This window comes from Rhinolophus hipposideros (assembly GCF_964194185.1).
Source record: "Rhinolophus hipposideros genome assembly, chromosome: 25".
In the NCBI taxonomy this organism is placed as follows: domain Eukaryota; kingdom Metazoa; phylum Chordata; class Mammalia; order Chiroptera; family Rhinolophidae; genus Rhinolophus; species Rhinolophus hipposideros.
The window spans coordinates 22,856,323-22,880,783 of NC_138071.1; the positions used below are offsets into that span (position 1 = coordinate 22,856,323).

General features: G+C 52.1%; 1 protein-coding gene across 6 annotated transcripts in view; it reads right to left on the bottom strand.

The window, feature by feature from the left end:
- Positions 1 to 19,308, bottom strand: part of LOC308493026 (transient receptor potential cation channel subfamily V member 6-like) — a 23,234-nt gene extending 3,926 nt beyond the window's left edge. For 2 of the 6 annotated variants that reach the window (XR_013992598.1, XM_081038644.1), the window contains exons 1-11: positions 11,550 to 11,950; positions 3,574 to 3,671; positions 3,288 to 3,410; positions 2,797 to 2,934; positions 2,414 to 2,512; positions 2,119 to 2,294; positions 1,513 to 1,659; positions 1,216 to 1,428; positions 819 to 905; positions 656 to 732; positions 243 to 408 (exon numbers count right to left, since the gene is read on the bottom strand). Coding sequence is in view for 4 of the 6 variants with exons in the window: in XM_081038644.1 (XP_080894770.1) it covers positions 243 to 408; positions 656 to 732; positions 819 to 905; positions 1,216 to 1,428; positions 1,513 to 1,659; positions 2,119 to 2,294; positions 2,414 to 2,512; positions 2,797 to 2,934; positions 3,288 to 3,410; positions 3,574 to 3,671; positions 11,550 to 11,797 (1,572 nt within the window). In the remaining 2 variants the exon portion in view is untranslated. Of the gene's footprint in view, positions 1 to 242; positions 409 to 655; positions 733 to 818; positions 906 to 1,215; positions 1,429 to 1,512; positions 1,660 to 2,118; positions 2,295 to 2,413; positions 2,513 to 2,796; positions 2,935 to 3,287; positions 3,411 to 3,573; positions 3,672 to 11,549; positions 11,951 to 17,212; positions 17,329 to 19,094 lie in introns of those variants that run through there. The other 4 variants (XR_013992599.1, XM_081038647.1, XM_081038645.1 and 1 more) reach the window with 4 other exon arrangements.
- Between the last annotated feature and the right edge of the window lie 5,153 nt (positions 19,309 to 24,461).

Below are 24,461 nucleotides of genomic sequence, written 5' to 3' on the forward strand. Positions count from 1 at the left end.
GCTCCACCCTCTAGGACAAGGTTGGCCAACTAAGGCCTATTTTGGTATGGCCCTTGAACTGAGAATGGTTTTACATTTTTAAAGGATTAAAAAAAAGAAGAGGAGAAGGAGGAAAAGAAGAGTACAATGGAGACTAAGTGTGGCTCACAAAGCCCGAGATGCCTAGATCAGGCCCTTTACAGAAATGTTCGCAGCCCCTTCTCTAGGACCTTTCTCCAGGAAGCTTGGGGTGAGGCACGGACCTTCTGGATCATGATGGTGAAGGGGCCCAGCATCTGGAATCCTCGGGCGAAGTACATGACATTGCACCAGCCCAGCACCAGGGCGAAGGACATGGGCACCACTTCCCCGGTGGTGTTGGTGAGCCGCATTACCATGGTCACCAGCACCATGAGAGCATAGGTGACACTGGGGGGAGAGCAGGGAGGGGCGAGTGAGTGGGTCTGGGATCTTCCTGGGCACCCAAGAGCAAGCGTGGGATGGAGATAGTACCCACACAGTCAGCTTCAACCTTCGCAAGCTCAATACACAGGGTCACACTCACACACACATCACAGGACCTCTGGGGTTAAGGTTCTTCAGGGGTCAGGAAGCCAGGGAGTGAGACTGGAGCCCCAGTGAGGAACAGGATGGGGGCGAGAGGAAGGAGACTCACATGAGGACATGGAATGGCCCTCCTAGGATGGTGTGTCCGAAGAAGCGAGTGACCCCCACCCTGAAGATGTCTGGGAGCTGGAGAGACAAAGGCACTTGTAGCTGGGGCTCAGGCTGGGCCCGTGGGGCCGACAGCCCCATCCCAGACCCTGTGCACACCACACCTCTAAGATCAGGATGATCATAGCTCCAATGACAGTCACCAGCTCCCCCACCAGTCGGACGCCATCCTGTCTGGTCACATAGGCCTCCTGGGGGAGAAACGTGGTCAGAGCACTCTGGGCTTCCATGCATCTGCCCCACCTGCCCCTGGATGGAAGGCATTGTCCCTTCTGGAGGGTCACCAGCCCTGTCCGATTGTTTTTAACCCATTAGGTTTGGCCATCTCAACCTCTGCCCTTTGAGTTCACATGTGTTTCTGTGTGCGTGTAGTTTGTGCCTATGTATTTGAGACCTGGGTGAGGGGAGAGATGTGGGTTGTAGGACAGGAAAATGATACAAGTCTGACAAAGGGCAGAGAGCTGGCCCTGCCCCAAAGCTCTGCTGCTCCTGGGGGTTCACCTGAAGTAGCTTCTGCTGCAGGAGAGTGTTGTCCCGGGGCTGGGTGCGGTTATCCGTCCTGGGCTTGAGCGGGCGGTAGATGCAGCACATGGTGAAGCAGATGATATAAAGCACGTACAAGGCGCCCAGCAGGCAGAAGTAGGGCCGCCCGTATCTCTTCCACTTGAGGCTCACCAGCTCCTTCAGGGGCGTCTGGTCCAGGATCTGGCGAGCCTGTGGCCGGAGGAGAACAGGACAAGCGGCTCAGAAACACTGACGTCCCTGCCCAGGTGCTTTCTAAACTGAAGACCCCCATACCTCCCGCTTCTTGGTGGTGACAATAAGTTCCAGCAGCGATGGCTCATCCCCTGAGGAGTCGATCTCCGTGAGGTCGTAGAGGGTGTAGGTCACCAGCCCGAATGTCCCCTGGCTGTGCTTCCACTTCTGCAGCAGGTGCTGGAACATCTAAGGGAGGGGGGCTGAGTCAGGAGGGGCAAGCGAAGGGAGGGGCCGCAGAATGCCAGTGTGTCCGGGAGGACGGCACCCCTGAAGAGCATAGTTGCTCTTCACTCAACAGCCAGCCTTTGGGCAGAAGAACCCTATACACGCTGTTGCCTTGGTCCTCTCTGTCCCCCCATAACTCCCTCCAGAGCTTGGAAGGAGGAGATGAGAGGCTGGAGGGCTTCGGCTCTGTAGGTTGGCAGGGCAGGTGGACATGGCCGTTATAAACCACCCAGGGCAGGACCTAGACTCTTAGCCCCCAACACCTCAGGGGAGAGAACAGGGGCAAGACTGGTCAAGAGAGACAGGCTGAGACAGAAATTCCAATCTGCAAATGGGATGAGCGTTCACATCTGGTTCCTCGAAGGGCTAGAAGTATAGGATGCGGGTCATTAGGACAGCGTGGGGCTTGGGGTCCCTCACCACAGTGTTGCCCTCCACTCCGGCCAGCTTGAAGGGGGTGAGGCCCTGGTGGTTGGGCACCAGGTCCAGGGACTGCCGGTGGGCCCCCCGCCCATCGTACGACAGCAGCAGGTTGTACATCTGGCAGGCAAAGGTTTTGTTGGGCTGGAGGATCAGGATATGCAGCACTGTGTTTCCTGGGGGCGACACGGGGGTCACGTGGCCGCTGGACCCAAGGCCCTGACGCTCCCCACGCCCAGCCCAGGCTAGGCCTGCCGGTTGTCCCGGCCCCTCGTCTCCCACCCCCAGCACCTACCCAGGGAGTCCTGGGCCCGGAGGTCAGCTCCGTGTTCAAGGAGCAGCCGCACCATCTCCTCACTGCCCACGCAGGCGGCAAAGGACAAAGGGTGCTCTCCTGGGGACGCAGAGGCTCCATGGCATGAGTGCAGGCAGGGCCGGCAGTCTCCCCGAGTGACCGCCTCCTCCTCCCCGCATCTCAGCTCTGGGCCTGGGGACACTTGGTAGCAGAAGCACAGGCAGGGAGGGTGCAGAGGGCCGCTCTGGCCTCGAGCCCTGTTAGGGCTGACCCCTCACACCAGTGTCCCCAGCACGGAGCCCGCCTCAGCCCACCCTCCCTTGGCTCTTGCCCACCGCCCACCTCCCCTTCCTCCCGGCCCTGGTCCTGGCCCGGGCTCTCACCAAAGTAGAGGTGATTGTGGGGGCTGAGGTGGAAAGCTGTGCCTGTAGCTCTCGCAGAGACGCTGGCCCCGTGGGCGAGCAGGGCTTGCACCAAGGTCATGTTCTGTTTCACAATGGCAACGTGCAGTGCTGTCTGACCTGGTTCAGGGGGAGCTCTCAGTCATGGGTCTGTTCCCAAGATCCTGCAGGGGCCCCCACATCTACACAGGGTCCTACACCAGGGCAGCCTGAGGGGTGGGGACAGAAAGCCCTGGGATGGGCAGGGTGCCCAGGGGCCCCAGCTGCTGCCCACTCTCCTGGCCTCTCCACTTCAGGGGGTTGGTGCCCGAATGATGTACAGTAAGGAGGACAAAGGAGATGGAAAAGGGATATAAAGAGTAGGGGGGCTCAGATGCCCCCTTTGTTTTCCCCAAATTACCCACCACAGAGGTAGGCTTGAAATACCCAACAGGCCTCCCCTTCCCTCCCTCACCAGCCCATTGGCTCCTCACCCTCATACAGCTCAGACGTCATGGGCTCCTTGACCAGCTCCGGGGCTGCTTCCATCAGCACCATGGCCGCCTCGAGGCTGTCATAAAGGACCGCTACGTGCAGCGCTGTCTCCCCCAGGGCTCCTGGCATTGACAGAAAGAAGAGGCATGGGGCGCCTCTGAGCAGGGGAATAGGGACAGTAGTGATTGGGGGCCCACAGCAGAAGGTTCTGGGCTATGCTGGGGAGCCACAGGCATGGGCTGGCCCAGGAGGAGGGCAGCACTGCAGGCTCTGCTCCTTCCTTACCTCTTTGGTGTGCCTCACAGGGCTGGTACATGAGCAGCTTGTTGAGAGCCTGGACATCGTTCTCTTTGGCTGCTAGAAGGAGGGGACACCCCAAGATCCTACAAGGGAATGGGATCAGAAAGGGGGTGACAGTGAGCATGCCCAGTAGTGGAACGAGGGGTGATGGCTTTGCTCCGTCATATACAAACACATGTACCTCGGTGACAATGAACCCCAAGGTCCCTGGTCCAGGGAAGTGAGGCCATTGGGGTGCAAATGGGTTGCCTGATCTCTTTTTTCCTGACCATTCCGTTCGATCCAAAGCAACTTTCCCCCTTTTCCCTTGTGTGGGAGAATGTCAGTGAGTGGTTCCCTACCCCCACGTACGGGCCCTAGAATGTGTGTGAATGTGTTATCAGTACATATCAGGTATGGGCGGGAGAAGTCTTACTCAAACACCCATTCACCTCCTGACCTACTGACTTCTGGACAGCCCTGAATCAGCTTCACCAAGTGTCCTGAGATTACCCTCCATGATAAGCCTTGTTTTCAAGGACTAGTAGTACAAGGAATTCCTCTGGCTTATTTGTAGAGGAAGTCAACTTGTAGACGTTAGCAGATTGTCTCCCTGTTTTGTGATGCTCTCCTTCCTAGACCTCAACAAAACTCTTTGATCCTGGCACTTTCCTCCCTCTAGCACCAGCTCCAGGCCTCAATCCAGAAGCAACAGAACATCTTTTTTGTTTTCCTGGCCCCTTAGTCTCTTCCTGCTTCCTAGCTGCTTCTCACTTGCTTTCAGCAAAAATGTTCTTCTGTTGCCTCCCCAAATCCTCTCTCGAGTTTTATTCCTACGATGAACATAAAAACCTTTTTTAAAATCAGAACTGACTCCAACCAAGACACATAAGACCCCTTTCATTCAATTTTCTCTCTCGGCCCAGAGCCATTTGGTCTTTCGAGAGGAGCGAATGAAATAACCCTACTTATTCAGAGATGGCCAATTATGTGACAAATAAAAAGACCCAGATAGGAGCTCATGCACTGCCATACGGTGACAGGAAATCAATTCCAGCACTGGGGGTAGGAGGGTGATCGGACAGGTAGGAATGAGCTGCAGACTCCCATGTCCCGGAATACTGGCGTCCCTCATTCCATATCGGCCCTGCCAATTCATCATCTAATTCTCTCTCTGTTCAATCCCTACCTCCTCATCCTGTCTGCCCCTCGTTAATCAATGTCTTCATTCTCTAGCCCAAAGTTAGCAAAATACTCTCGTAACTAGTTTCCCCAGTCCATTCTTCCCAAAGCTGGCCAATGCAATCACAGCTTACGAAGGTCCAATGGGTCCTTAAATGGTCAAGGAGAAGGAACCCAGAGGTCCTTCACAGTCTTTGTACAATTACTTTCCCGCGCTCTCTTCCTCCCACGCAGCATTGTGGCCTCACTGCCCCAGAGCATGCCATTCTGTGCCTGCGCCCTAACGCTCCTCCCGGCTGAAATTTAACCCCTACCCCCACCCCATTCATTGTCTCCTCTGTGTTCCTGGGATCTGTGCGCAGCATATGGTAGACATTCCCAACCTCTGTAAAATGAATGAATTAGTAGCAGTGCCAAAAGGTGGTTTGGCTTTACCGTCTCTCCTTATTATTTTCATTGGCCACCCCCTAAGCCAACCTTAAGCAAACATATAATCTAAGTAAAAAATAGTATGCTTGGTATGCAAACATAGCTGCAAAACAAGTTTGTTATACCTTCCTCCCAACCCCCCTTCACCACCAGCACCACCAGCAGCAGTAGCTTCACATTTTGGCCCAAACTCTCCTCTGTACATATTCTAGAGCCAGCACTATTCACACACACGCAAGCACACACACAGCCCTCCCCAGGAAGGATTGGTGTCTGCCTCTTCCTCTATACCAGGGCTACTAGAAGGCAGAGATCGGCCATTTTCTCATCACTGTATCCTTTCCCTGCCCTCCTCCAATTAGCTTCTAGTTTTGTGCCCCACTTGGACTAAATGTGTGAAACGGAATGGCAAAGCTAAAGATGGATCCTTGTCCAATTTCTAGCTTTGTCAATAGCTCCCTGCCTCCTAGGGTATGAGTGGGGAGGTTAGTTGGTGGCAGACCAAGATATATATATATATATATATATATATATATATATATATATATATACACACATACACACTCACACACACACACACACACACATATATATATGGTATATACATATATATACCATAAGGTATATAGATACATAGATACATAGATAGATAGATAGATAGATAGATAGATAGATAGATAGATAGATATCCCTTTTGGTCCCCACACATCACGAAAGCCAGTAAATGTCCCCCACAGACGTTCTCTGTGCTTCTTTTCTTGCCTCTGTTGATGACCCTAGTGCATTTAGGAGGGTCAAGGTGCTACTTACAGTCCAACCCAGGCTTGCCAGATCTACCAAATAAAATACGGGATGCTCAGTTAGATTTGAATTTTAGATACGAAGCAAATACTGTTTTTAGTGTAAGTCTGTCCCGTGCAATATTTGTGACATACTTATACTAATAACTTATTGTTTATCTGAAATTCAAATTTAACACAGTGTCCTGTATTTTATCTGGCAACCCAAGTCAGACCACACTCTGGGTGAAGAACCAGCTTAGGACCCGACCCAGCAAGGTCTGTAGAGAGCTGCAAAACCTCCTCTGGTTGGCAAACTCCAGAATTCAGCAAAAAGGGGGACGGCACTTGGGTGGTTCTGAGGGGATTAGGCTGAGTCATTACTTGCAATAGCATCATAGGCCACAAGGGGACAGCAGAGGAAGCCCTTGCTCACATTCTGGGTGGTAAGGGGGACCCCAGAACTCTGACTACTCTTGGCCCTCATAACAAAAGGTGCAAGAACAGACCCATCCAACGATTCTTGTGCCTGAGGCACGGGTAGTTTCTTCCATAGCAACTCAGCACAGAAGTTTAGATCTGGAGCAAAATCTACACATCTTCACCACATCTCCGCCAGACACCTCCCTAGGGCAGGAAGAAGGGGAGATACTGAAGAAGTATCTTCCTGTTTGAATGGTGAGATTATACTCTCTCCTTTCCAGGGGAAAATTTCACTTTACTTAATAGAACACTTCACATTACTACCAGGAACCCCTATTTACAAAAGTGGATTAGAGTAGTGGTTCTCAACCAGGGGTGATCCCTGGCCCCCTCTCCAAGACATTTGGCAATGTCTGGAGAGATTTCCCATTGTTACAGCTGGGGGAAGGGGTGCTACTGGCTTCTGGTGGGTAGCGGGTGGGGGGGGGGGTGTGTGCTGTTAAGCATCTCACACAGGCAGCCTCCCATAACAAAGAATTTTCCTGCCCAACATGTCAATCGTGCCAAGGTATATTGACTCAGAGATATAATTATTCATTATCCACTTTTTTTAAAAAAAGGATACTTCATATTAAAAACAGTGAGAAATGCCCTATACATGTTTTCTTACAAAACAAGGGGGTGGCCGGATGGCTCAGTCGGTTGGAGCTCGAGCTCTTAAGAACAAGGTCATCGGTTCAATTCCCGCATGGGATGGTGGGCTGCGCCCCCTGCAACTAAAGATTAAAAATGGCAACTGGACTTGGAGCTGAGCTGCGCCCTCCACAACTAGATTGAAGGACAACGACTTGGAGCTGATGGGCCCTGGAGAAACACACTGTTCCCCAATACTCCCCAATAAATTTTTTTTAATTATTTTTTTAAAAATCATGAAACAAAATGGTGAAGACTTTTAAGCACCCACTCATTAAGTAGCAACAAGAAATTATAGAGCAAACCTGAAATTATAATAACACGAAAGACGTTTGCAGGATTTGGACTGTTTCATTTTGCTGGGCAATTATTAATCAAATAGCACGGTCTAGTTCCATATTAGACTGGTGGAAACCCTACTACAGGATTCCTGGCATAAAACCTGGTACTTTTCTTTTTTTCTTCTTTTTGTATGGCATAAACAAATCATTTATCTTCCCTTCAGGGTTCCCTCTAGCCACCAAATGAGGATCTCTCACTTTCTTCTCATACTTCCCGCCACCCATCCTCGTTTCCTCCATCCCTGAGCATGTGTACATGCCTGTGTGTGCGCACGCACATGTGTGTGCAGGGTACACGAGTGAAGTCTTGCATTGGGTCACTGGGAAACTAGGCAGGATCAAGAGTGTCTTCAGGAGAAATCAAACCAGAATTTTAGAGCAGGGAAGTCCCTAGAAAATTAGTCTAATCTGTTCATGTGACAGATGGAGAAAGAGGCCTGGAGTCCTGAAATGACTTGTCCTAACAAGTCACAGGCAGAGCTGGGACTAGTGCCTCATTTGTCATTTCTCTGTCCCCATTCTTGTGTTAATCAAGATTGGAAATGGCGTTAAAAGAGGCTTAGGAGACTGGATAGACATGTGTGGGTCCTCCTGGTTTCTCCATAGGCACCCTCTCCGAGGAGGGTGCCGTTTGGGATGGGGAGGGCACAGACAACATGGCAGCTCAGAGTACGGTTCTGGGATGGATACGGTTCTCACAGGAGGTAGTTCACAACTCCTCTAGCTCCTGCCATCATGGAAGTTGCCTTTTAGCTACTGTGCGTTTTTTCATCACAGTAATCCTATTGGTTAAATGTGCTTTTCAGCTTCTAAATCAGCATCTTGCTTTCTATCCCTTTTGCTCCTTACAGCCCTGCCACACAGGCTGAATAATTCTCTCATTTTTCAGCAAAGGAAACTGAGGCAGAATCGCCAAATCCTTGCCCGAAGATCACATAGAGTTACAGGCAGAATGCTTAGCCAAGAACCTAGCCTCAGGCTTTCACCACTAAATTATGTGGTTCTTCTAGTTCTATGACTCTTCCCAGTTTTTCTCGGGGGAGGGGGCCAGCCCGGAGCAGTGACCACAGATGAAGGAAGCAGCAGCCATGCGTGGGGAGGAGGAACATACTGGTTACCTGTGGCCGCCCCCCCTCCAGGTCAGGTTCTTGGCAATGAGATGAGATTCAACGCTTCCAGGAAAGTGGCTATTTCCAGACTTGGAGCAGGGCTGCCGTTCTACCTGCCACAACTCTGTCACGTGCGTAGGTAGACACTTGTGCCTGCAAGTACGCAAGTGTGTGCATTTACTAAGCCAGGGAGTCCTGATATGCTGGAGAGTCCCAGGGCTTCCTTTTCACAGACATGTTACTTCACAAGCATTTACATGTACACAGAGGAGAACCTCCAGTGTTCACTAGTGGGAGGGAGAAGGTGCCAGCAAGGGGGTCAGGTGAGCCAGTGGCTGGAAACTGTCCAGCACACCCTTCACCAGCCGCAATCAGATACCGCAGCGTCCCCCTCTGTGCAACTATGACACAGCTGACTCCCAGCTTAGGACACTCGCCAAGCATCCCCAAGTAGGTGTGTATTGGCGTATTTCGCCCATGAGAACGTGAGCTCTGAGACAGTGGGGAAGGTGGCCTGTTCATGTCCTGCAAACCTAGCAGAGAGCTTTCTGCTCAATAAACGTTTAGTGCACAATAAACGTTTAGTGCACTGAACATCAGGAAAGAAGACATTTCAGAACCCAGGGAGAGCTGATGCCAGAGAAAGGGGAGAGATTTCAGCTTGGATGGCAATGATGCTGATTTGTGCAGAGGGGGCTGCGTGACTGAGACCCGGGCAAAGCCTACCAGCGAGAAAGTGGAATGCCGTCCTGGAGAGACCATAAAGTCTTCCCTTCTCCCTGGACCATGCCCCATGGCCCTGCCATCCCCCCAGCCCCACCCAGAATCCCCCTCTGAGCCCTGGGCACAAATCCTGACTTCACCACTTGCTCACTCTGGGCCTGCCTCCTTCACAGGGGATAAAGGCCCTCCCTCCCCCAGCTGGGTTGGGGATTATATAAGATTGGTGCTTACATGGCTTCCTGCTCTCTTCCATCAGCTCACCTCCTGACCTGACCATACTGTCCTCATACTACATGGTTACCTCATATTTATCTAATTGCCCGCATCTCCCCTTAGGCTGGGTGACTGCACAGCCTAGGCCACTCCCCTCCCTGGCCATTTCAGGGTCCTTCCTGGGACTGCCAGCCCAGAGCGTAGACAATACTCCAGGCTCCTGGTGTTTGGGAAGAAAAGGACCGAGGAGCTATGGAGTCAGGGGAGAGCTCAGGGAACAAAGTGGTGACATCAGGCCTTTCTAGCCCAAGGCACAAGAGGAGGCCCACCAGCTGGTCTTAAGAAGAAACGGCAGAAAAGGCACGTGAAAGCCGCCCACTCCCTGTGGGCCCTCACTCTGTCTGCGCCTCACTTGGGCACACAGGGAACCTCTACCACCCCTTCCAAGCCCCCAGGCCTTTCTGTGCTCTATGCCTGGCTCCCCAGCCCTGGGGTCCTAGGAGTGGGAGGGGATGCGTGGGGCCAGTGAGGGCCTAGTCTGCAACAACAATACCATTCTGTTGCCTCAAGATGTCATCAGCCAAACATGTGCTCAGCCCCCACTCTCCCAGGCCCGGGGGACAGAGGTGGGCGGCTGGTGTGAGAGACAGGAAGCCAAAACTGAGAAAAGGAGCACATCCCCAGCCCAGAATCCTTGAGAAATGAAAAACCACAGGAGCTGCAGGTGGCTTCTTAGTCTCCCTCCTGGTCGAGCTCAAGCAAGCCCCTGCATTTGCAGGTGGAGAAAGTCCCTCAGACACAAAACCTTAGGCTTTCCCCTATGAATAAACATAGTGTCTGCCCTCTTAGGGGCCCAGGGAAAACCCCAAGAGGAGGACTCCCTTCAGGCTCACCCCCACGTGGGTGGGGTAATCCACAGAGACTCTGGAGAGGACACCACACACAGGGAGGGCTTCAAGCTTCCTTCATCTCCCGTCCTCTCCAAGCTGTCACGGGGGTGCTGGTGAGGGTGGAGGCAGGGAGAGCATCACATGAGTTCAGGGAAGTTTTTAGGGGCTGGAAGCAACACGTGAGATTTCCTTAGGGCTCAAACTCTACAGCCTCTCAAAGTTTATAATCTGGATGCAGGAGTGGATGAGCCTCTGTCCTAAGCATATTTTGGCCAGTTGCCCATGCCCCTCTCCCCCAATAGAAAATAATAAATTCTAAACAATAAAAAAGTCTCACTCAGCTTTGTTAGTCTTCATCCCCAGGGTCTGGCCTATCGCAGGACCATGGTCAATGGCAGATGCAATAAATGCATGGGAATGATCACCATGATTACCTTTTGTCTTCTTTGGGGGTTTCTAGAGTCTGCAGATCCTCTCTGCTTAATTCAATCATTCATTCATTCCCATGCGTGTCTGTATATGTGCTACATGTTTCTGCCGGAGAGATTGCTCCAAGGGCAGGGAGTAGAGATATAAAGCATTCTTCTGACCCACCAGCACCTCTCTGGTGGAGGTTCCATGATGCCACAGTGCTTCCAAGGCCCAGCAGGGAGCCCGGCCTTAGGGGAGTAGTCGACCCTTAAACAACTTGAGTTTGAACTGCGTGGGACCACTTACAACTGGAGTTTTTTTTTCAGTTGCCCCGCTCAGTTCAATTGACCCCCATCCCGTCAACCCTCACAGCTGAAACCTGCACTGTCCCGGGGCAGCTGGCCGTTGGGCATCTGCGTATGCACAGGGCTGACCCTAGTGATACGTGGGTTTTCCGCTGCACACGCTCAGCGCCCCTAACCCGCCCCCCCCCATTGTTCAAGGGTCAACCATACTCACAAGAAGCCTGCATAATTGCACTGGGTCTTAAAGATAGCAAACACCTGTGTCCAGACCAGCCCCTCCTCTTCCACCTGGTATCCTGGGGCCCCACAGGCCAAGACTCTTGAGACAAAATGCTCCCAAGGAGCCAGGCCTGGAAGCACAGTCTGTCCAGACAGAGGTGCCAAACAAAGATGAGAGGGATGAGGGGGGAGGCGGGAGGGTAAGGAAGGGAAGGGGGTGAGGGACACTCCTGGGGGCGGGCAGAGGCAGCAGATTGAGGCTTACCTCTTCTGCTGCAACAGGTTCTGCTCATCTCGACTCTGAGCCCATGATTCCTGTCTCTGGAACCATCTACAGAACTTGCTCCACAGGCAGAGAACGAACCCCTTCTTCTTGGGCAGCGGCAACCCCATGTCGTGTAGAGCGGGCTCCTTGTGGGGCTGAGGACAAGGCCACACCTGGACTGGACTCAGCCTGGGGGCCACAGTGCCCTCCCCAAGGGCTGGCCTGCCCTCTCCCTGTAGCGGTCCCATCTCCTACCTCCCTGGCCCCCGCAGGAGTCTTTGGGAGGCGCCCCAATCAGACTGCAGAGGACTCTGAATTTGTTACACTTGGAAGAGCTGGGACTCCCTCTCTGGGCTCCTCCTGCAGGAGCTCCTGGGGAGCTGTGCAGACAAACTCCCCTCCCTCCTCCCAAATTACCTGAGATTTAAAGAGACAGGCCAGCAGAGCTGCCTGCCATCTGGGCCTTGCGTAAGCTCCTTCCTGAGGTCTCTCCCTGCCCCCAGGCCAGTCCAGGGAGGGGAGGCCTTCAAAGAGACTGGAGAGACCTCCCCTGGACTTTGGGACTGGTGACATTTATAGAAAGACCTGGACAGATCAGACGAGGCTGAGAGACGCATGGCAGTGAGTGGGGAGAGAGGAGTCAGTCTGAGGGGATTGAGCAGTGAGTGGGCCCACCTTTCTCACCCGGCCCTCCCCCCTTTCCTGCACCTCCTCTGGGGAACCAGCTTCTCTTGACTCTTCCAGCTTAATCTCTCACCTGGCCCAGAACACGTATACAAACATGGAAAACTCTCAGTTCCCTCATCAACGGTGGGTTAGCAAAACTTCTGTAAACGGCCAAGATAGTAAAGGTAAATATTTTAAGCTTTGCAAGCCCAGGCATACAGTTTCTGACACACATTCTTTTTCTTCTTCTGTTTTACAGCCCTTTCAAGTACAATTCATTCTTAGCTCATGGGCTAGTGCGTAATATGGAGTTGTGGGCAGGATTTGGCCCCTGGACACGTTGCAGACCCTATGAACCTCTAAAGACCCTCCCTAGCATGACATACATGTAGTGGCTTGCCAAATAAAATACAGGGCGCCTAGTTCAATTTGAATTTCAGATGAACAAGGAACTCTGCTAAGTTATACAAAATTGCAAATACTTAGTGGAAGCAACACTTCTTTGCCTGCTCTCTATAGTCTGCTGGGCCCTTAACTACTAAGTATTCCCAGGTAAGCTCACGTCATACCTGTGAGGCAGGTATTATTATCTGCATTTTACTGATAAGGGAAGAAAACAAAACTCAAAATGGCAAAGTGAATCACGCAGGGTCATACAGCCATTTAGTGGCAGAGGCCCGATTCAGACTCACTCCCTCATTGCAACTGGCAAATAGAGTTCCAGGGAGGGGAAGGGACCTGCTCAGTCACGGTGAAGGAGGATGGCAGAAAGCACAGCCCGTCCTGGTCTGACGACATACAATCCCGATATGAGTGAGCTGGGAGGCTGTGTGAAGATCACTTAGGTCTTATTTTCAGGGAAACAAGGTACACTGGAAAGAAACAGAGGCCCTGGCTTATGCAAAGTCCCATGGCAACCAGGGGCCGGTGGCCTGGGGCCTGAGTGGGCATTTAGAGTCTCAGGTACACGTGGGTCACCCACTAGCACCAGTCTGTTTTTGTCCTACGTGTCCCTGATTCAGAGGGCTGACGGACCCAGTGAGTAGAGTGTGTATGTGTGTGTGATATGTGCATGTGTGAGCATGTGTGTGTATATGTGTGTGAGAGTGTGACTGTGTGTAGGGGGAAAGAAGCTTAGGGGCAGGGTGGGGCGTCTCTGTGGGTGGGGTGTAGGAGGGCCTCCCTCAAATCTGAAGGGAAAGCAGGCCACCTGTTCCAGCTGTTGGGCCCAAGGCCAGGCCATAGCACCCTGAGCAAACAGTGCAGTTCGATTCACTGCTTTCCCCACCCACCCTGGGGTCACTGGGTTCAGGCTGGTTGACGGGAAGGTGCTAGAACCCAAACCTTGAACCCAGGACCTTTGCGACCATTAAGCCAGTGTTTGTCTGCCTGCTGACCCACCCACCTTCTCTGTGTTGTTGGGCTTCAGCCAAAGACCCCAGTTCAGTCCCTGATGGGCGCGAGGACAAGGCAATGAGGTATTTGCGCGTGGAGGAGGAAGGCTACAGGTGGAGCCAGTCATTCCAAACCTCCTTTTTTTCCCCCAGCTTCTGCCACCTGCTGTGGCCCTGCATAGGCATAGGTCACCAGGACAAATGGGAAATTTAGAACAGACTCAAAATGGGTGTGAAGGGCTGGGGGGCGGGGGGCAGTTTGCCAGACACAAGCTTCTGCCAACAGTGACCTCTCAACTCTTGGCTCCAATAGCGTGTGCTTGGACAGTGGGGAAGATGGGCCATGTGCTGGGTCACACTGCTCCCACAGCTCCCATCACACCTTATAGTCACATTCCCTAGACCTCCAGGATTGCTGGCTCTGAGGGGATAGGAGCGGTCCTGGCTGCCCTGGAACTCCTCCTCTCTTGAAGAGCTCGGCATGGCTCCCTCGCCCACTCCAAGGCTGTGCTGGGCAGCACCTCCCAACAGGGGAGGACTCGGTTGGTTCTGCAACCCAGAGTCCCAGACTCGAGTGTTCAAATACAGGAGGCTGTAGGTGCAGGGGACTAGGGGAGTGAGAGCAAGACTGGAACCCATGGGATGATGGTCACAGTTGCTCACCTCATCTGGTCAGACCTGCCGTCAGACCTGCCATCACACCCTCTCCAAGGCCCCTGCCCAGATTCCAAATTTAAGGCGACTTTTATGACTCTGGGCAAGTCATTCGCCCTCACAATGGTCCCATCTCTTAACAACGAGCATATGGACTTGAGGTGACTGACGTCCAGTCTGTCCCTGACCCCATGGCAGTTGGTCTCTGACCCAGCCCTGGGGGAATGAAGAGGTCAGCGTCCATGGGGGAAGAAGGCCTGGAGGGTTGGCCTGGAGTGGGTCTGGAAGAGGTCAAGAATGACAGAAGACCGCTGACCAGCTCTTCCTGCCTTGGGCTGAGCTTGAACTTGAAGCAAAAGTTAGGTCCTCAGGATTCAACGCAGGGGCTGGGGGCGGCGGGTCAGCCAGATTAGGACTGGACTCTTGTGAGGGCCACACTGGCGGGGGCTGAAGGTCATCAGGGAGATGCCACGTAGGTGTGTGTCAGTCTCTGCAGGACCGGGCACAGCCTGGCTTCGCGGTGTAGGAGCTGCCTCATGCTGATTCTGCATTTTGTGCACCGTTTCTCAACCTGGGCACTGCTGATATGTTGGAACAAATAATTCTTTAGTGTGAGGGCTGTTCCTATGCATTGTAGGATGTTTAGCCTCCACTCACTGGGTGACAATGGCATCCCCCTGGGCTCAGTTGTGACAATCAATAATGTCTTTAAACATTGCCTGATTTCCTTTGGGGGTGCGGGAGGGTCAGCAAAACCTACTCTCCATGAGAACCACTGATTTAGGGCAAAAAATTGCGTATATATGTATATGTATATGTATATGTATATATTTCTTTTTAATTTTTTTTTTTGCTGGTCTTTTCCCTCTTTTTGTTTGTTCCATGTCTTTCTATGTTTCCCTGTGGTTTTCCTCTCACCACCTCTCTGCAATTGTATCTGCTCACTTGGTCTTAGTCTGTGTGCTAGTGCATGTGTGTGAGGTATGTGTGTGTGCACGTACGTGTGTGTGTGGTTGTGGTATGTGTGTGAGGTATGTGTGTGCACATATGTGTGTGGTTGTGGTATATGTGTGTGAGGTATGTGTGTGCACGTACATGTGTGTGGTTGTGGTATATGTGTGTGAGGTATGTGTGTGTGCACATGTGTGTGTGGTTGTGGTATATGTGTGTGAGGTATGTGTGTGTGCACATATGTGTGTGTGGTTGTGGTATATGTGTGTGAGGTATGTGTGTGCACGTACGTGTGTGTGGTTGTGGTATGTGTGTCAGGTATGTGTGTGCACGTACGTGTGTGTGGTTGTGGTATATGTGTGTGAGGTATGTGTGTGTATGTACGTGTGTGTGGTTGTGGTATATGTCTGTGAAGTGTGTGTGTGCACGTGTGTATGTGGTTGTGGTGTGGGTACGATATGGGGTGTGTGTGTATCTGTGTCCATGGCTCTCAGTGGTCTCTCTGTAGAAGCCTAGCTTTCTTTTTCTTCTTTCCCTTGTCTCTGTCTCTTTGTTTCCTTGCTCAGCTTACTGCATCACCCCATCCCTACTCCCTACCCCCTCTTGGAGGGTGTCTCCTTAGCTCTGTTGTCTGAGCAGGGCTGGCTAGGCAGGCCAAGGGGCTGTGATGACAGGGCTGGCACGGGGCAGCGAGGTCAAAACCACTGCTCACTCAGCTTGGAGTTTGTTCCAGTCACTGGGTTCACGAGCCCTGTGTGCCAGCTCATACAGCCTACACAGGAGCGGCTGACAGATCAGAAGGGAGCAAGCACACGTTACGGCACCGCCTGGGAGCTCGGGGAGGAGGGTAGACTGCTAAGATGTCTGACTGGGAGCCCCAGCTGCTGGCTATTTGGTGAACAGTTGGTCCGAGAAATTCTCCGAGGTCCTTTGCAACTGAAACCCATTACTCCAAGGTCTACGAGCCACAGGTGCACACACAGACCCTTCAGCTTTCACAGGTCAGGTCTAGGTTGTTGCAGAATGATCGTGCACTTTTCCCCAGTTCCTAATTGTAGCTCCATCCCTCTGCCCTCATTTCCTCCAGCCCCTTCATCCTCATCCTTAAACCCGCCTAAGCGCTCACATCATGGGGGAACTCAGGTTCTCCATGCTTTCTTGAAAAGATCTGGGGAAAGCCAAGAGGAAGATGGTGGAGAAGCTGAGTTGGTGGTAGAAATGGGGCATGGGGTTGGGGCATGGGGGGTGAGGAGTGGGGGAGAGCAGAGACCATGACAAAGGGAATGCAGCCAGGTGCACATTCTCACCTATGCGTGTGCACATTACTTAACACATGTGTATGCATGGCATGTTTTATGTGAAATGAATCAGTGCATCACAGCAATGTTTCCAAATAGGGATGTATGCACATGTGTCTGTGTTCTGGCATTGTCCTAAGAGTCTGTAGACTTTAAAATTCACAGGCATTGGTCCTTCTGGACGCTTACCCCTTTGCAGAATGTGCCCAAGGACATAGATGGGCATATGGGTGTAAGCTGTGTGGGATGTAGGAGGTAAGAGAGCATCTTCCCCTATCAGCCAGGACCCCTCTCTTCCCACCCCACCTCTGCAGGGAAGATGATCTGATCCGGCCTTGAGAGGTCTCCCTCGATTTGCAGTCTCTTTCTCACCCCCTCAATTATTTTGGGCATCTTGTTTCCAATATCTTCCCATCTAGGAGGTGACAGAAAAGGGACTGAGTGCTGGAGAGAGCCCCATCGAGCTCTGACCTGGCTCTGACTCTCTCTCAAGGTCTCCGTAGGCTGGAGTCGTGCTCGTAGTCCCAGCCTGGCCCCTCTGGAGATAGGACAGTGTGCAGGTGGTTGTGAAAGACCACAGCCATGCTTCCCAAACCTCTTTTCCCTTCCTCCCTTTCTCTCTCTTCCTCCCAGACCCTGAGGCCTTCTTCTGGACCCCTCTGCTCTGCTGCCTCCCCCAGTCTCTTCCATCCCAACTTACCTCATCCCAAACTCCTTTATTTCAGGCACCAAAGAAGCCTACCAGGAACTAAGCCTGACTGTGCCCAGACACCAAAGAGCTTTCCAAATATGGTGAATAAACCATGCGGCTGGCTTCTGGAAGAGGCAAAACAAACAGAGCAACGGTGTGTGATCAGGACGGCTACATTCCAACCCCAGTGCGACCAGAAATCACTGTTTGGCCTTGCCCAAGTCATTTACCTTTTAGTTTCCCGATCTGCAAAAATAAGAACTCTTACGTGTCCCTGTTCCTTTGCACACGCTCTGCTCCCCCAAGCGCCTCCCTCTGCTTCTACCTGAGGAAAGGCTGGAGCTCAGGGCACCTCATATCAGAAAGGGCTTTGATCTCTCAGATGAATTCTATCTTTTTTGGTCTCTGCATCACAAGGACAAATCTCCATCAAGCAGAGAGGACAGCGAGAAGCCAGGCAGGCAGAACATGGGGACACAAGGCTTCTGATCATGCTCTAGCCTGTGACCCCAGTCGTTCTGGGTAAAGAGAGGGCACAGCCCTCCACTATGGGGACCTCCCCAGAGACAGGGCTGAGGACCAGGTGTGTGGCCCTTAGCAGGCTGGCTCTCCAGTCTGATTCTGCTCTGTGTACTGGGACGCTGGGTTCAAGGCAGGTGAGGCCACTAAGCCTACAGTAAACAGATTGGTTTGTGGCTGAGGAGACAGGATTTAGCCATTATAATCCCAAATCAGATCATTGCTATTCAAACCCCAAACCAAAAGCAAAGCCCTATTCCAAAAACATGTGTTCAAACTGGAAACCACAGCTTCCTCCAGCAGGAGCATTGCAATGGCAGCGTTTCATCGGCCATCTTTCCTCACTTTGTACCCTCCTGCACTTCTTATTCTTTTCCTCTCCCCACTCCAACAAACTCAATGAAAGGGCAACGGGGTGGTGAGAAGAACTTTCAAATTCTATCTGTTTAGCACAAGAACTCACCCAGACACCCCACTACTGCTCTCACAAAAACCAAGGAAAATGCCAGACTTGTTCTAAAAGTCGGGGCAATTGTTGACTGCAGCCAGCTCGGGTTGTGGGGTGGGGTGGGGGTGGGGGAGCAGGCAGCGGCTTCCTCCTGATGGCAGGGTCTGAGAGGAAGGGGAAGGCATTCAGGAGCAGGGAAGGGGCAGGACTGAGAAGGAGCAACCACGGGGGGCCTGGGGCCTGGGGCCTGACACCCAAGAGGCAGACCTGGGGCAGCTAGCCCCACAGCCAGGCTTATATGTAGCCTGCCCAGGGACAGAGCGGCCTGCGGGAAGGGGTGGGCCACCCCAGGACTGCAGGCAGAGCCAGGCTGGGGCACAAGGGGCTGGGCAGAGTCTGTGGTAGATGCCTAAGCAGGGCGTGGTGGGAGCTGAGAGGAGGGTGGAGAGGCCGGGAAGCAGGGGGCCAAGAGGTGGTGCCCCAGCTGGGTACAGGGAGGGGCTGGAGCCAAACAATATGTCCTCCAGATAGCTATTGGGCAATTCTGGACCGACCTAGGCAGCAAGAGCAGGAGGTCCCTGGCCAGCCACTACAATAACACGTATTAGGAAAGGAAGAAAGTAGGAGACACTACCCTGCACCTCCCCCACCTTACCTCCCCCGCTGCACAGGCTGTCTGCACTCAGTGCCCTCTGAGTGGGACCCCGTGCAGGTCAGAGGGTAAATGTCAGGCGTATTTCAGCACATCGCTGAGCCCTGCGCGGGAGCATTTGATGGCGCACGCTGTGATCTCCTGATAGGGATCTGCTCGCTGACCAGGAGCAATCAGCCCGTTACCCACATGCTGTGTCCTGGCTCCCCTCCCTGACTCCTCCCCCCTTCTTCTGGCCTGGCTGAAGTTCCCAAAAACAAGAGCTGACTTACCTGTGTCCCCAAGCTACAGGGAAGTCAGGAACCATTAGGCAGTCAGGGCTGGGCTTCAAACCCCTGCGCTCCGCAGACCAGAGGGCAGACGGAAACTGCAGGGCAGAGGGCCACCCACCGCCGTCTACACCGAACGTGCCAGCCTGTGATTGTGTGGCTGTGGTGTGAGCCCTCACTGAGGCTGGCTGATGGGTGTACTAACGCGTTTACTGTCAGAGGTATGCAGGTGCCTGGGAGCTAGCAGGGCACAGGGATCTCTGAGTTCCACCCTCTGTGTTGGCCCTCGCTGCCAACTTGGTGGACAGGGTAGAGCCCCAGCTATGTGGGATTTGTCCATCTGTCCATACAGGCAGGTGAGGGAGCTATTGTGGTGACAGGTCTCTCCAGGTGCCCAGAGGCTCTGGGTTATTGTCCTGCTCTGCAAAGAGGAGATCCATGACTTCCATCATACAATCTCTCCGAGAATCAGCTTCCTTGTCTGTAAACTGAGAACAGTCATCTTGCCCTATTTACTCCACAGGTTGTTGTTAGGGTTAAAGATAAGGGACATGAAAAAACTTTATATGCCGTACAGCATGAAGGCAAGTCATTTGCTTTATTATCTCTGCTTGGGTGGGAGCATCTGAAATTGAACACATCCTGGAAATAACTTTCTGGTAGGGACGTTGGAGCTGTCTTGTCTCAGGGCCCCGAGTCTTGTAGTGGAAGGAGCACTGGCCTTGAGGCCAGATCAATTGGGGTTCAAAGTCAAACTGGTAATTACTACTCAAGAAACCTTGGACAAATTAGCCCACCTCTCTGCGCCTCAGTTTCCTGTCTACAGAATGAGCACAAGTCATAGTTACTTGACCTTGTGCCGGGCCCTCACCCTCTCCACGCCTTTGGTGCCAGTCTGGAAAAGGAGCATAACGACGGCTTCTGCTCAGGCTGGTGGTGAGAACTAGATGAGACAGGTGTGGGAGGCAGGGGCACAGGAGTAGCCTGTGTTCTTATTCCCTTGGTCCTGCTGTTGGCTGTGATTTGGGGGTCTTGGAGCCCTTTCAATGACCAGCTTACCCTCCTGTGGGCAAATCCTCCCATGGGCCCAGAGCAGATCCAACCTCAGACTGTTACCACCTACCCAGGGTGGGTTTCTGTATCATTCCTCCCACGGCCCTTACCCTCTTTCCTTCCCAAAGAGGCTGTTGAGTTCCAGCTCCCTTGTTCACTGTTGAAGCGAGCAGGAAATTGACTCTATGGCATTTCCCCACATCAGGCTCGGTAACCATGTCGTCCCAGCCTGGTTCAAGAAGGTACCTCACAGGAAGTATGTGGTGTATAAACTTCGATACAGCTTGTCCCTGGAAGCTCAGCGCAAATGGCATGCTCTCTTTTCCCTCTGCAACCTCCTCACCCAGCCGGGGCTTGTGTCAGCCTCCTCTGTGCTCCCACCTCCCTTTCTCCATGCACTTCGTGTAAAGAATAGAATTGCCTCAACATGTTCCTGTCCCTGCCCATCTCCCCCGCTGGCAGACCCTGAGAGGCAGAGGCTAAACCCCTTGGAGTTCCTCTTTCTCCCTCTCGGAGTCCCTGGCGTGAAGTGTATGTTAAATGGTGTTCTATGGAGAATGATCTGTGCCAAGGAAACTGCATGCTGCTTCGTGGGTGCATTTCCTTGCCTAAGACACAAAGGCAAAGGGGGTCGGTGTACAAGAGAGAGGCCCAGAAGGTGACAGGGGAACAACGGGAGGTGGCAGGGAAGTGTGCATGTGTGTGTCCTGGGAGAGGGGAGGGTATTTGCCAATCCCCAGCCCACACACAGAGACACTGACTTCTGCCCTGAAAGACTAATTGGCCTGTTAAAGGTGGGAGGTGAGCAGCAGCTGGAGTGAAGGGGAGGGTGTGGTGTGTGTGTGCAGAAAGGCACCTGTGGCTGCACCCACGCCCTCCATCCCGCCCTTGTATCCTGAGCCCCCCTCCTGACTGATCTGGGACCCCGGGCCAGGATGTGATCACTGACCTAAGGCCTGGAGGGTCTGGGCGCTGTCTCCTTCTTGCTCACCAGGTTCACACATGGAGTGATAGAGAAGATGAAGAGGCAGACCGAGCCTTTTGCCCAGGAAAAGACAGAACAATTGGCCACTGTTTTCTCCAGACCTGGTTTATATGGGGAGAGGAGGGATTGGGTCTGACTGTTCTGGGGAAAGAGACCGGCCATGCATTTGGGGGTCACTCCCTCTGACCCAGGGCAAGGGAGCATCTCAAAGGACTGTGTCAGAAGTCACCTTCATGCCAAAGGGATGCAGTGCCTGGAGAGGGATGAGGGAAAGCAGAGGAAGTGAAATCATAGCATAGGTGAACTAGGGGAAGGCAGAGATACTGTGATAACAACTCCCTCCATCGGTAAAATGTTAGTGACCCAGGTGCATGCTGCTACTAGTTTTTCATAACCATGGTGGGTAGATAAATCAGAAATCATCAGCTAATAGCACAGCAGAGCAGCAAACTGAAACTGGATTTTCACCTGTACATCTCAGCCCTAAAGGGCCCTGGCTGTCCGAGGGGGCTGCTGATGGACTGAGAGTTGGCAGAGGCAAACTGAGTGGTCCTCAGGTTAGCCCGGAACCCAAGAGAGCCAGTGGCCAAGAAAGTCAGTGGGGGAGGGGGGTGGCACTAATGGTGTCCTCAGAGGAACCTTGGGCCAGCCCCCTCAGTTGATTCCACAGCTTCATCAGGAAGTACTTAAGCAAGGAACTCACTCGAGCAGAAGGCAGGAAGGAGTGAAAGCACTGTTGAAAAGGGAGCAGCCCTTTAAGAGCCATTTGCATGCACGTATGCACATACAAGCAGACCCACTCTCACAGATGCCCAGCACTGCACAGGTAAGTGGGGACAGGCACCCTGCGTCCCTCCAGCTGCAGCCTGGCCTTGCACAAGCCCCCGCTCCCTGGGGCCCCATGCCTATAACCACCGCCTCCTCAGTACCAGGATAACAAAGAAATGGTACAAGCAAAGGAAGCAGGTGTGTCCAGCCCTACCCCAGGTGGCTCCTGCCTGGCTGCCCTCCACGTTACACAACCCACTCAGTGTTACTGTCAAAGTATTTCTTTCCTTGCACATTTCTCAATTTTTTTCCCCATTAGCTTTTAAGAAACAGGTAGGCCTGACCTGGAGAAGTGGGGTCAAACTCTTGAGCCCATGTCAAGGTGTTTTCTCCGATTTCCATTGTGTGAACTCAGGTGTGCAAAGGCACGTTGAGCATGCCACGGTTTACTCTCCCTCCAGCTCCATTTTTCCACCCAGGGACCTACAACGTTAGTCCTTTGTTCACCAGCCTCTCCTCTCGCTTCCCTCAGCCTCAGGACCCAGACCTTTTCTGGCATTCCTTCAGTGCAGAGGGATACTGTCCCCTGCCATTCCTTCCCAAAGCTGCTGGCAACCGTTTGGGGGATCCCTGAGGCAGAAACAGCAGTCTTCTCTATTCCCCACCCCCGTCTCTGGAGTCCCATCAGTAAACCTGTCAGGACCAGGACATCTGCCAGCCACTTGAACCCGTTGGCACGGGGTTCCCCTTACCCTGTCTGCGTGTGGTGCAGAGTGGCTGTGCTTGTTTCTTCTCCTTTCTCATTCAGGTTCCTGAGGGCAGACGTAGATTCTTGTAGATTGCCTCGAATGCTTCTTTCAGAAGATAACACACACCAGACGGTTTGGTAAGATCTGGCTCAGAGCTCTGCTGCTGGGGTTCTTCCCTTCTTTTCTTCTTCCTGATAATATCCCTCATCTTCTCTTCCTCCTCCTCCTCCTCCTTTTCTCTCTGTCTGTCTCTCTCACATACACAGATATACATATACATATACATATATATATATATATATATATGTATATATATATATATACACAGATATATATGTATGATGAGAAATTTTCTCAATAATTACATTTGTTGGTGTTATTCCTATCCAAAAAGTTTCCACCCATACTCTCTGCCCATTTTTAATTATTACAACCCCATTCAAAGACAGGCTTTTTTTTTTTTTTTTAAAACCACTTTGATAGGTGGGGACAAACCAAAGTGTGGCCCCTGGGAAAACTTAGAATAAAGACAGGTCAATCATTCATGGATTCCATGAATGGATATTTATTACGTACTACATTGTACCAGGAATTATGCCACCCACTGGGAACACAATGGTGAATGACATGGACGGCATCTTTGTCTTTCTGGAGCTCATAGTCTACTAAAGACGATGGACATTTCAACAAGTCAGTACAATAAAGTGCAGGGTGTGCAACAAAAAGAAAATACAGGTGGGCTGGAAACAGAGCAGGTGGCTTCTCACCTGGCCTATGGGTCAGGGACACCTCCCCCCCACCCACACAACCCAATGTATGATGGCTAAGTTGAGAACAATAGAATGAATGGGAGGGGGGAGGGGTGCAAAAAGGTAGAAAGGCCTGGAAATTGTGAAGGCCAAGAAGAAGACTATGGCAGTGTTGAACAACTAATACTAATCCAGCTGAGTGACACAGAGTGTAAGAGGCTGGGGGCTGCCAGGGGTCGGCCCACGGAAGGGCTTTCAGACGACCACAGTTTGTGGCAGGAGTTGCACCTTAAGCAGATGGTTTCGGCTGTTGTGTGGCCTATGGACTGGAGAACACCAAGACTGCAGGCAAAGAGCAGGTAGGAACCTGCCTCGGTAATTCAGGCAGGAGATGACGGTGGCCCATTTTAGAACAGCAACAGGGTTCAAAGAGGCGGAGACAAAGGAAAGGGTGGTTTTGGTTTTTTGTTTTGTGTTTTTTTATGTTATATTAGCATGGAACCATCTTCCAAACATATTAAGCGAAACACGCAAGAACTGTTTTTCTAGTACACTGTACTATTATAGGGGTTTTAAAAAGGAATATATACATACATATGCTTAGATATGCATAGAGTATTTTTGGAAGGATAAGTAACAAACTTGCATACGTGAATATCCCTGAAGGGCTGGGACAGAGGTAGGAAAGCTTTTATTCCCCATACATTTTTAATCATGTGATATATTCTTAATCAAAATAAGTTCTTTTCCAAAGGAGACATTTTCGGCAATAGAATCCCCAAGACTCGAGAGTTATTGGCTAAGAGAGTTGAGACAGACGTGTAGATGAAGCCTATAGGATTCTGGCTTAGGCAACTTTGCCTATTACTGGCTTGAGAACACTGGTGGAGAAGCAGGTTTGGTGAGGACGAAAAGCTGTTCAGTTTGGGACACGTTGAGTGTGAGGTGTCTGTAGAATATCCAGGTGCAGCTGTCCAACAAATAGATAGGCGTCCAAGCTGTTCATACCTGGAGCTCAGGAGACAGATCTAAACTGAAGATAGGGTGTTGGGAAGCACAAGTATGT